Source organism: Mirounga angustirostris, unplaced genomic scaffold, assembly GCF_029215605.1.
Source record: "Mirounga angustirostris isolate CCGP_5_RB_7025 unplaced genomic scaffold, mMirAng1.0.hap1 SCAF_5, whole genome shotgun sequence".
In the NCBI taxonomy this organism is placed as follows: Eukaryota; Metazoa; Chordata; class Mammalia; order Carnivora; family Phocidae; genus Mirounga; species Mirounga angustirostris.
Window position 1 is genome coordinate 174154997 of NW_026991713.1, and position 13126 is coordinate 174168122.

Here is a 13126-nt window from a genome sequence, read left to right on the forward strand (position 1 = left end):
GGCACTCCGTTTTCACAGGCCACACAGTGGCGGGCCCGGGGCACAACACACAGCAGGTGCTCAAAGGCGGACGGACCACAGGAAACTGCCCTGCGACCTCCTAGCGTACAGCACACACAGGAGAGGGAAGGCTGTGGCCCGAGGGATCGGAGAATAAAGTGCCGAGTGTAACTGAGCAGGGAGCTAATTTCATGGGGGCCGCAATGCCCAGGATGGAAAGCACGGGAAGGTAAAAAGGGTGGGGGGTGGGGTGGGGACTTTTAGAGGAAGACAGTTTGCTTCTCCAGAGTATTCTGAAGGCTTTTTTCCATATTAGGTATTTCACCCAAGGAGGGGGAAAAAAATCAAACATCATGGAAATGCACGGGCAGGAGCAAAATTCTGTAAACATCTACCTGTTTCGGGGGTAACAACCAGGAGAAATTAAATTCACAGGGCTGCACATGGCAGCCTTCCTCTCTTACCCCTGCTGCTCCCCTCTGGTTCCTTATCTCACCCACCATCCACCCAATCCCCAAGCTAGTGTGTGCAGAGTCCCGCTGCATTTGCTCCTCACGATGCCCCTCCACTTGACCTCCTAAATCTCCTCCCAGTCCAGAAACTTGGGGCCACACCCCTGCCAGCACTGGAGGTCACCTCCTCCTCACTTGTTCGCCGGGCTCAACAGCCTCTGCCCAGAGCCCACGGCTGTCCACGTCTTACAGCCTGGTGCTTCTCTATTCAGCTCTGGAGCAGGTCCTAGCTATCTGCACACAAAGCCCAGCGCCCTTCCCTGACCACGCCGTGGCCCGCTTCCTAGTGGAACTAGGAAGGACCCACACCACAGCCCAAACCGCTGGCGGTGCTCCGAGCTCGGCCGGTCCGCATCTGCTGCTCTCGTGACTCAGACGGCTCACCCCCACCTGCGCGTGCACCCAAAATCCCACTGCATCTGGAGATGCAGCTCAGGCCCATCTCTTCCCTGCAGTGCTGGCAATCTTCCCCCCCCCCCCACCCCCCGCCCAATTCCTCTGTAGAAACAGAGGCACTGGCCTCTCTTCTGGAGCTCCACGGAACACCGCCACTTCTCTACCAGACAAGCCGCTTGAGGGCTCTTTCACCTCAATATCCTCGGGGCCCAGTACCAGGCCTGGCACCCAACAGGCATCTCGTGAATGTTTATTAGACTGATTCGTGTAAACCATGGAAAGAGATCTAGGTCGTCGAACAGTCTGGTGGCTCAACACAGGGCCTGCTACAAAAATGCCACTCAAGGTTCCCTCCGCCAAGTGGACATCTAGATCGGTGTATCCCACCTCACTGCGAAAGTCTGCTCTTCTCCTCATGGCTTTCAGGTTTTAATTTTTTTTTAAGTAAGCTGTACAGCCAACGTGGAGCTTGAACTCACGACCCCGAGATCAACAGTCGCATGCTCTGCCGACTCAGCCAGCCAGGGGCCCAGACTGCCAGGTTTTCAAGACAACTACAAGCTAATGTTCTCCGTTTCTGATGTGCACTGGATCTGACGTTTTGTTCCAAGAAACGAGGAACATTCTTGCCAGAGAAAGAGTTTTAACGCAAACGTTTCTTCTGAAAAGGGGAAAATACCTTGAAATCCCAAATTGTCATGGCTCCATCGATGCCAGTAGTGCAGAACTTGCGACAGTCTTGCTTGTCCACCTCGTAAATAGACACCTGACTAAAAGAAAGCAAACACGAGAGACTGTCAAGTGTGTGGTGGGCGCGGGCCCCAACCTTCCCAACAGTGTAAGGGCGTTTGAAGGCAACAAATTCCCAATTCCTAAGTATCAGCTTGTCCGTCAACATTAGGCTGCAGCAGTCGGACACAGAAAATACTCAAATGCATCTTACTACCGGATGTCCGGAAAAGCCAAGACTGGAAAGGTAGGAAGCTGCAGTCGTTACCGGGACGCCAAGAGGCAGGACAAGCCAGGCCACGCAGCACGCAGACTGCCCGGGAGCAGAGTGTGGGCAGGACCACAGCAATGACGAAAATGGAAACAATTAAAAACAAACACTGGAGGCAGGATGAAGCATGACTGAAATCCAACTGGCTGCCAACAAAGACTCCCAAATCGCCTCCCAAGACAAGCAGGGCCTGCAAGTCAAGAGCTTGCCCTGCATTTGAAATGAATCATCGTAAATGTGAGCAACACTCAGACACACAAGAGTCCAAGCAAGCAATGCAGAGAATGGATGAATGAAACAACTTGTCTTAGCCTAATTAGCCGAAAAGCTTTCAAGAAAATTCCATAGCTTAGACAATAATTTTTCTTTCTCCTCTGAAACGTCTAGAACATTCCCTCTAGGGAAGGAGATGGCAAAACTACGGCACATGTAGCCTGTTAACCAAGAACAGCTTTAATGACTTCAAATGGTTACCAAAAAAAAGGTATAAAAAAATTAAGCCTATTATTTTGTGACGAGGAAATTCAAATTTCAGTGTCCGTAAAGTTTTACCGAAACACATCCACGCGCACGTATATATGTACTGCCACTGGCTGCGTGGCCGCCATCACAGATGTCAGCAGGCGTGATGACAGAGACCGGCTACCTCCTCAGCCTAAAATATTTACTCTGGTCCCTTACAGGGAAGGTGTGCCGACCCTTTGCTTAAGGGCAAAGAGGACTGGGGCGCCTGGGTGGCTCAGTTGGTTAGGCGACTGCCTTCGGCTCAGGTCATGATCCTGGAGTCCCGGGATCGAGTCCCACATCGGGCTCCCTGCTCGGCGGGGGGTCTGCTTCTCTCTCTGACCCTCCCCCCTCTCATGTGCGCTCTCTCTCTCTCTCTCTCATTCTCTCTGTCTCAAATAAATAAATAAAAAATCTAAAAAAAAAAAAAAGGGCAAAGAGGACTTAATAGCGGCAAATAAAAGCAAACGTGCCCATCTGCAAGGGTCTTTTTTTAACGCAACGAGAGCTGTTACCTTCCTGATACACGGTCTGCAGAGAAGCTTCAGAGAAATCCACAAGAAATAGTTTTGAAAGTCATTCAAGACAAATGAGAAGCACAGGGAAGACCTGCTGTGCCTTCAAGCTACGACTGTCCAGCAGAGCACAGACATTTCGGCCTATTTTAAACCCAGCGGCCCTTTCCACCGAACATGATGACAAGCACAACCTGCATTTAATAGTTCTCCCAAAGAGAAAGTCGAGAGGTTTCCATTCTTGTTCTCACCATCATCAGCACAATGCAAATCTCTCAACACAAAAGGTCTAGTCAAAAAGAGAAAATGTTATGGTACCTAACTGACCACAATCACTGAAAGTATCAAGAACAGATGACATTTCTCCTCTAGATTTAGAAAAAACCAGGCTGTCTGGTTAAAACACAGTTCACACACGCCTGATGAAAACCTGAAGTCAAGAAACTCCTTGGTTTTGCCTGAGGTCATCAAAGAATTCCGTTTCTTTAGTTAAGTGATCTTCTTACTGGTATACATCACTTGAAATCCATGGTTGAAATGACAGCTAGAATTACCTTTTCTTTTTTTTTTTTTTAAAAGATTTTATTTATTTATTCATGAGAGATAAAGAGAGGCAGAGGCAGAGGGAGAAGCAGGCTCCCCGCGGAGCGGGGAGCCCAATGTGGGACTCGATCCCAGGACCCTGGGATCATGACCTGAGCTGAAGGCAGACGCTTAACCGACTGAGCCACCCAGGCGTCCCTAGAATTACCTTTTCAACCAGGGTATAACTAGTCTTCCCATCACGTGTTCACTACCAGAGGACCATAACGTTCAGGAAGGTCTCCTTCTGTTCTCAGTCAGGGTTTGAGAAAGCAAGCCCCAGGAAGAGGCCACCCTGGCAGGCACAGCTCACGTCTGCCGTAGGATCAGCGCTCCTCACAGGGGATGCTGCGTACCAGCCGCACCTCGAAGGACAGAATGCCTAGGTGGGGGCGGCTCACTCTGTCACAAGCTGAAAATAAGAGCCCATAGTCGGGAAGCTACAGACTTCTCTCTGCTCCTGTTCCTAAAGGGATGTCTGGGCACACAGTACACGCAACTTGCAAAGGGACCCAGTCAGGAAACAAGGAGAGGAAGAAAGGCATCGTCGTCACCCAACACTTCTCCAGCGATGGGTCAGGGCCCTGGCTACAGGTGGCTTCCCGGGGGCCCCAGGTAGCTGGGGGGCACGTACGTGATGCTATTCTGGTGCAGCGTCTCCAGGGCTGTGTTGCGGTCCTCAGTCGTGGCCCTCTTGTCCATGTTGCGGAAGCGCTCCATGGCAGACATGTTGCGCTGGATGCTCTGTTTGGGAATGTCTAGTTTGGAGACGAAGGTCAAGCAGCCACGGTCATCATAGTTGAAGAGCATTGGGCAGCAGTCATGGCCCTGAAATAAGAGCTCAGTCAGGCGCCGAGGGTGTGCCGCCCACCCACCGACCCCTCCGCAGAACGCGCACACCACGGGCATCTCTTCGTCTTCAAGGCTCGCTATTCTTTTTTTTTGAAGATTTTATTTATTTGAGAGAGAGAATGAGATACAGAGAGCATGAGAGGGGGGAGGGTCAGAGGAGAAGCAGACTCCCTGCTGAGCAGGAAGCCCGATGCGGGACTCGATCCCGGGACTCCAGGATCATGACCTGAGCCGAAGGCAGTCGCTCAACCAACTGAGCCGCCCAGGTGCCCAAGGCTCGCTACTCTAAAAGGCTGTTCTGGTCTGTGCCAGGGCACCAAGTCACAGAGTGCACGCTGCTCCTGTTCTGGAGAATTAAACACAGTGTACTACGAGGGAGAACGGAGAGCATTACTTACCGCGGCTACAACGCTGTTCTCGGAGACAAACGACACACTCAGGAGGGGCAGGAACTCTGTTTTCAGAGTTGAGACCCTGAACACAAGAACAGCTGTTAAACTGAGATGGCACAGACCACGCAGCTTCTTTATAGACACGGCAAATGAGAAGGACCCATTTTCACAGGGGCTTGTGCAGCGCAAACGAACACATATGCTTAAAAGGAGCCCCATGACCTGTACTTTCAGGAATCCCAAGCATGATGCAGCCCTGGGGTCACCTGTAGAAACAGAGGCCTCTGGCCCTCTCTGGCCCACCTGCTTCTTAGGCCCCCCCACTCGTAACAAACTGGCCCCCAGCAAGTCCTTCTTCTTTCCCATCTCTGCCTTTGCTCCCACACCCTTTACCCACATGCTGTCTCTTGCTTGTCCACCAAAGTCCACCCTGGTCTCTGAAGCTCAGCTCTCATCTGATCACCTCCATGAAGCTTTCCTGGACCTCTTCAGCCTGAAGTGGCTTCTCCTCTGACCACCTACCGCTCTGTGTGTCACTCACTGGTGACTGAATGCCTTGTCCTTCCATCCTGTCCTTGCCCATGTCACCGTGGGCTCCCAGAGGGTGGGCACAAACATCTAGGAGAGTCTATTCTCTTTTCTCTGCCAGGCATTGGGGGAGGAGCTGGGGACAAGTCTTGGCCAGCCAGGAGCTCGCGCACAAAAGGGCTGGGGGAGGTGTGTGTGTACCCACATACTTAGTAGTTACCTGCTGCAGCCAAGAGGTCACACAGACATGGCGGGCAAACACAGGGCTTGATGAATTAGGATCAACTTCATGTAAAAGATGATGCATTTTGAAAACTGTCTCAGGAGACCCCACTGGAATTGGACTGAAGTCCTAACACTTCATCTTAAGGCCTTACTGTGGCACACTTGGCTCCTACTACAGGAAATATTTATGTTCGAGAAGGGGAAGGGTAGAGGATATAATCGGACTTGCAGGACTAGAAAAGCCCAATCATAAATCAATATGAGGGCAAACGGGGGACCTTAATAAGCATATGCTAAGAGCTTATTACACATTACGATAAACTGTACACCAATCAAATAACCATGACATCAAAACTAAATGACAAAAAACAAATTACTGTATAAAACGTACAGCATAATCCCATTTGTGTTCAAAATGAAAAGATATGTAAGTGCCTATACATGTACAGAAATCTGGAACACTACACCATTTATTATGGTGTTAAAAAAAGTAAACAAAATAAACCCAATTCAATCCAGTTGGTGAAAAAACATCCTCTCTGAAATGTCACTTCGTTGTCACTGTGCAGCAGAGGGGGGCAGAGACCCCTGAGGTGACCGGTTCTCAGCACACAGGTTGACGAGTTAGGAGACCTTTTGGGGGGGTAACCTTTAGCTGCCAATGGAAAAGGATTCACCAGGAAGAACAAAGATTCGTAAGGGGAAGAATTCCAATCATCATCTCTCTTCCTCCAGCGTATCACGAGCAGATATAAATTCTGATGTGGGGGGCGCCTGGGTGGCTCAGTTGGTTGAGCGTCTGCCTTCGGCTCAGGTCATAATCCCAGGGTCCTGGGATGGAGCCCCACGTCCAGCTTCCTGCTCAATGGGGAGCCTGCTTCTCCCTCTTCCTCCACCCCTCCCCCTCCCCTTGTGCTTGCTTGCACTCTCTAAAATCTTAATAAATTCTGACGTATGACAAGATGCCTGGTGCTCTCCCTAAGGCTGGGCAGGTGCCTCCCTCACAAATGAGTCACTGCAATTCAAGTTCTTCCGGCATACTCCTGAGAAACTGGTGTCAGGGTTTTAAGTATTACTGAATGAAATTCCAAATTAATGGAGTCACTGTTCACTGACTACACAGAGTAAGAACCTTATCTCCTACTTAAGACTGCTGGATGACGTGTACCTGTTGTGAGGAATTCCCACGAACAGGCTAAGTCGGCTATCTGCAGGAACTCTTAGCGGCAGCAAACCAGGAGGGTCCTGCAAAGGAATCACCATCACTGCCCCCATTAAGAAGCGTTTCGGGGAGTGAGACCTAACTCTTTAAACTTTCCCCAAATGGACCATCTAAACGTGTGTCTGTGACTTTAAAGGCAGCCTTGCGGCTCCGGGTCAGATTTTTACGCCCACATCGGGAACTGCCCCCAGGGAAGAAGAGCCTTAGCCCAGCCGGTGAGAGATCCCAAACCACTCCCTAACTCCACGCAAAAGGCAAATACTCACTGCACACTTTTTGAGGCATCGGCAACGGACACGGTGCTGTCGTGGCTGACCCAGGCCAGGCGGCTCCCACTGGCCGAGAAGCTGACCCCGTGCACCCAGCCACCAGCGCCACTGCCACCAAACTCTGACATCAGCTGACCAAACGGCATCTTGCTGCCCCAGGGCGTACTGGCCGGCTTTTCATCCACTTCCTTAATGTAGGCAGAAAATACTCTGCAGTTTAAGGGGCAGGAAAGAAGGAAAAAGTAAATGAAAATGTATGTATACAGAGACAGGCCATGGGTAGCTGCTGTAGGGTGTCTCAGAATGCAAAGGGACTGAGCCTTGAAAAGCGAAACATGACAGAGTCACAGCCACAAGTCTCTTAAGGCTTGGTTCTATGGGCTGCCTACAGGCCCGTAGGAGTCTGGCAAAACGCACTCAATCCAAGGGTATACACGGAGACCTACGATGTGTCTGGCCCTGCTCTAGGGGTGCACTTCTAGAAGCAATGAGCACAAAGCCCTTCCCTCCCAGAGGGGGAGGATCATGCTGCCCCGCCCCTCCCCCCTTGCACATGGCTGACCTTGCTAAGTGAGCATGGCATTCTTTCCTGTCTACTTCACTATCATTTTCAACACGGTATTCCAGGAAGCCCACACAGCCAAACGGTAGGAGAGGAAACTATGTGCCATGCTGCAATAAACCAATGGCATTAACCCATTTAAAGAAAGGGACATCCAAAGAGGAAGCCAAGGGAGGCCAGTGAGGGAGTAGGCAGGCTCTCCCTCAGGCCATCACGCTATCAGGGCTCCCTGTCCAGTCTTTGTGACAGGTTATTGTCTGGGGTGAAGGAGGGTCTCCTTCACAGTCGGCTGTCAGCAGTCTCTCCCTCTTGAATTCCAGGAAGCTGTGTGTGAGGAGGTTTGGATGCTGAGTCAGGAAAAGGGAGGGAGAAAGAGCAGCTGGGAATCCACCCCCTTCCAACGCTATTTCTACTTTGTAGAGCTTCTCTTCAAGAACCTCTGGACCTAAAGACTCCCTAACATGATCTGAGATACTTGCCCTGAAATGACAAGGACAGCAGCAGCTCTGGAAGAGGCAGAGCCCCTCTGGAGAGGTGAAGGGCACAGTGAGTTCTCTCTGAGTTAGAGGACATGACCTTGGAATTCCTGGCCCTTACTTTTTTTTTACTTGAATACAGCTGACACACAGTATTACATTAGCTTCATAGTGATTCAACTTCTCTATACCTTATGCCACGCTCACTGCAAGTGTAGCTACCATCTGTCACCGTACGACACTCTTGCAGTGTCCCTGTGTTCCCTGTCACCGTCGAGACTCACTCCGTAACTGGAAGCCTTACCTCCCACTCCCCTTCACCCATTTTGCCCATCCCCTCACCCTCCTTCCTTCTGGCACATCAGTTTGTCCTCCATATTTATGAGTCTGAGAATCGCTGGGCCTTAAGTCAGCAAGTGCTCTCGTCATCAGAGGCTACGCCAGGACCGGTGGTCTCTCAGTCGCCAACTGCAGACTGTGAACTGGACAGACTCTTCCCCACAGGACCACAATTCAAAGCTAAGTTTGCTTCTGGAAATTAGTATTATCGAAGAAATTGGCAACCCATTTTCATGACCAGATTCTTTTAGACATAACCTGAGAATTCAGGTGGTATGGATCATTCAGTTCCATCCTTCAAGGGAGCTAGAATGACTCTGGGTAACACATGAGACAACAAAACTCCTGAATTCTCCTAGAGAATTACACTGGTTCTTAAGTAGAAGAAGCAGTCTTTTTGCAGAGTGCCTCGACGCTGCTGTATCCCCATTCCACAAATCCCCACACACATCTTAAAAAAACCAAAACCAAAACCAAACCATTGGATATTCTTGGATATAAATTACTAGCCAGGTTTTCTGGAAATTCTTCAAACAGCCTACTAAAGAAAGATGCATACCATCTCCCAACCCACCATATTGTCAATGTGAAGTAACATTTATTTGCTTTTCTTTGGGCCAAGGGAAAAAAAGCCTTCTTGGTAAAGAGTAACTGTAAAAAGCAATTACACTGTATGATCCTTAAAGCTCTTAGCAAAGTGGCTGTGTTTCTTCTGGCCTCACGCTAACAACAAATGAAAAGGAAGAACACAGTAATAGCTCAGCAGAGCACTGTTTAGCTATGTTTTGTTCATCTTAGCTTCAGCCTGGAATTTGCCGAGTCCCTGCCTGGGTTATGAAATGAGAAATAATACCGCAGTCTGAGGGCCACTATACCTCTGCTCCAAACATGATGTTCTGCCCAAGGAAAATGTCCCTGGCCCCACCCACGCAGCTCCCTCCTCCTGCACCTCCCAAGTCTACTTCTTACCCCCTCTGTGACTTCTGTGCTTGCTTTCCTAGATCACAAGCTCCTTCTACCTCTGAGTCCCTCATGGTACCTAGCATTGTACCTTGCAAACACAAGGTTAACCTGAGAAATACTTGAAAGATGAACAAGGAACAGATCAATTCTGTCTACCAGTTCTTATTTGTTCCCACCTGCATTTGAAATCACATGATCCTGCTGCCAGCAAAACATTGTTGGGATGCCAATCCAAGCTGAGGACCGTGGAGCGAATTGGCTTTTTAATGTGCTTGCTTACCCACCTACAAAAGGAGAAAATCCATTTCAGTTTATCCGCACATCGAGCAACAGTTCCCAAAGGGCCTAACAAAGGTGTGTCAGGTGATACCCATGTGGCGACCCGCTCCTCTGCCACAGAGAGGAACGGAGAGAGGAAGAAGAGCCATAATAGTCCTTTCTGTTCTTTCAGGGTTTGACGTTCTTACCACTGAATCTTCCTGGCAACCAGGGGATCCCTGTGAGTAACTGTATTTATAGATTAACTCTGGATACTGGTCATGGAGTTTCAGATTACATGTGACTTTAACCTTTAAAATAAAAGGTGGGGTTGGAATTACTTAAATTTTTATGACAAATACTCAGTAATCTATTATTTTATTTTGGGTTAAGTTTGGCTTGTAAAATAGCTCAATTTCCTTTCTACGTCTCTGTGAAGCTGCAAATTATTATTATTATTATTTTTATTTTTTCAGAGAAATCACAACCAAGAAAATAGCAACCTCTTGTTGGAGGTTCTAACTAATTCTCCTCCACTCGAAAAGTTTATTTATGTCTGAGATCAGTCTTTATTCTGGCTTCACTAATTCAATTTCTGCCTCTAAACTGCTGCTTAAAAACCAATCATGTTCTGCTGTTTAAGAGCCGAGAGACTTAATATCGAGCCGAATGCCCATCCTTGAATGCCAAATTACTTTTCCACAAAATCTTTCTCTTAGGAACCTATCTAAAAAATTTCCTTCTGAAAAACAGACAAGTGTTCTGACTTGCTTGTAATGCAGTTATAGGCTTTTAGAGAGTGTTGTATTCACATCACTCCAGTGAAATGTTGTTCTATAGCTGAGAAACTCCCCTGAAAACACAGCTTGTTCAAATGACAACCCTGTACTATAGAAAGCCCAATTTACCTATATTTGAGACTATTTTTCAGTGAATAAAAATGTGAACAATCTCTGAGGTTGAACGTTACCTAGGAAGGAAAGTTTTTATCTATTCATTACAGTGAGTCTCCTAAAATGATTTCTGGCAGGCAACGTTTTGTTAGGCTTATTTTTACACATACTTGAAAGAAAAATGCAGGTCTTAAATTCGTAATTTAATCTTGTTGCAAATTCAGACTTTCTTTCCAAAGAATCAGAATTTGTGAGATTTCACTAAATTTCACAAAACATAATATAATCTGTTCCTTCCACTGTTTCAGCAGAAAGCAACCAGTAACAGTGACACAAAGAGTAATGTGTACTCTGCTATTTTTAGGACAAATACAAACACTGCCAGATTCTTACTGAATGACAATTCCATGTTGAAGGCTATTTACCACCCTTTGTGAATGTGTGCCACCTAGAGCAGAGTCATTTTCTTATCAAAGTAGGCGAGAAGGGTTAGTTACAATAAGTTACTTGGCCATAAAATCAGTCTCTGTATCTTGAGTGGCTCAGCTGTAAGTGATTTATGCAGAAGGTACAACAGCCTGACGATACTGCCAAGATCCCAGTCAGGTTTTACTCCCAGCAGCTTAAGTGAAAAAAATATTATACCAAGACAGATTTGGTTAGCCAATAAATTTTAAAGGAGTACACTGTTATCTGCAGGAATCTTATTTTAAGTAGACAGAGTTGTGAGGAAAAAAATTACTTCTCAGGTCATGCATGGGAATCTCTCAAGTTTATGAGTTACCTGTAAGAGTAAGAAAACAATTTGGACAGCACAGAATGAGAAGAACAGTAGCATCTTACAGAAACTACCAGTTAGGAAATCAGAACATGGGGCCACAGGTCTGCATCAACATGAGAAAGATGTGGTATCTGACTCAACGTGCATATAAGAAGGAAAATGGCTCAGAGGGAACAGAGATCTTCAGAGGAAAAAAAAAATCTCCAGACGAGGAAACACTGAAGTTACAGTTAAGCCTTCACCCAGTGCTTTAAGAGGTCACCAGGAACAGCGGTCCAAATGTGTAATTCCACAGAGAGAAATAAGAAATACTCAGAGATTGCTCACCAGTCATTTTCAGACTCAAAGTAACAAACAGAAATGAGTCGTGCTCCACTTCCCACAGCAAATTTGTTCTCTAGCGGGGACCACTTGACGAAAGTCGCTGCACGATTAATTCTCAGGATCACCAGGGTTGGCTTCCAGACACCATCTTTCTGACTCCAGACATAGGCATTGCGGTCTGCCCCACAGGTGACGATGCGGTCACTCTTGGGAGCCCAGTCGATACCTGCAAGTGAGACGTGGTGTCATCTGCTTTGCCTGGCCAATGACAAGAGACGTCAGCCAGGTGGGCACTGCCATGGCAGGGCTAGAAGTGGGCTTGGTATCTTCCTCCCCAGCCCCAACCTTCCCCTCATCTATGGTCCTGATCATCACCTCACACGCAAAGGCAAGGTTTCTCTGCGAAGTTCTGTAACTCGGGATCCTCCACGAGGCCAGGCAGAACAGAGTTGTTTTATGATTGTGGAGGTTACAAAATTAAACAGGGGCATTCTACCACCCATTCACAGGTTTCTAAAGTGATCTGGTGTAAAGACCTTTTTCTTTTCTCGTTATTAGATTTTGGGGGGTTTAAAACTACCTTTATTCATTCATTAACAGACCTCACTCCATGATATCAACTGAAAATCTGCTACGTCACATCTAAATAAAACATCAGGGTAAATTAAAATAATCTTTAGTAGTGGGCGCCTGGGTGGCTCAGTTGGTTGGGCGACTGCCTTCGGCTCAGGTCATGATCCCAGGGTCCTGGGACCGAGCCCCACATCGGGCTCTCTGCTCAGCAGGAAGCCTGCTTCTCCCTCTCCCCCTGCTTGTGTTCCCTCTCTCTCTCTCTCTGTCAATTAAATTAAAAAAAAAATCTTTAGTAAACAGAGGCAAAATATAAATTGTGACTCATTATATATTCTTCTGAGGGTCACTGTCATTTAAACTAACCTAAATACCTTTTCTATATGCTACAGGTTCTAGAAAGGGACCCTGAGTATCTTTGCATCTAAACTAGGAAGAAATCTAAATATGTATGGATTATTTTTCATATTTGGCCAGACTTTTACTTATTTGATGGCTCCGTGAAGGATCAATACAAATATAATTCCACATTGAACATATAGAAATGTTACTAATAAATTCTTTTTTTTTTTAAGTAGGCTCCACGCCCAACATGGAGCCCAACATGGGGCTTGAACTCAAACCCTGAGGTCAAGACCTGAGCTGAGATCAAGAGTCGGACACTTAACTGACTAAGCCACACAGGTGTCCCAACTAATAAATTCTTACGATAGATATCTTCCTAAAAATTAATCATTATCATTCTTAACATAGGGAAAAAAGTAAAATGAATATAAATCAAAGTTTCCATTGGTCGTAACTCACAGTGACTTTAGTTGTATGAAGAGTTCATTCATTCTTTCACCTACAGGAATAGTCTGCTCAATTATTTGCACCACTGAGGGGGAAAAAGATATGGGGGAGTGCATTCTAAGTGATGTGTATTTTGACTGCAAGTCCATTCATTATAGGATAGTTTTGCAG

The 13126-nt window shown here is 47.2% G+C and overlaps 1 protein-coding gene across 1 annotated transcript in view; it reads right to left on the minus strand.

Moving 5' to 3' along the window:
- Positions 1 to 13126, minus strand: part of ARPC1A (actin related protein 2/3 complex subunit 1A) — a 28569-nt gene that overhangs the window by 714 nt on the left and 14729 nt on the right. The window contains exons 4-9 of the mRNA XM_045875789.3: positions 11597 to 11819; positions 9514 to 9621; positions 6995 to 7207; positions 4760 to 4835; positions 4144 to 4337; positions 1588 to 1678 (exon numbers count right to left, since the gene is read on the minus strand). Coding sequence (XP_045731745.1) covers positions 1588 to 1678; positions 4144 to 4337; positions 4760 to 4835; positions 6995 to 7207; positions 9514 to 9621; positions 11597 to 11819 — 905 coding nt within the window. The remainder of the gene's footprint in view (positions 1 to 1587; positions 1679 to 4143; positions 4338 to 4759; positions 4836 to 6994; positions 7208 to 9513; positions 9622 to 11596; positions 11820 to 13126) is intronic.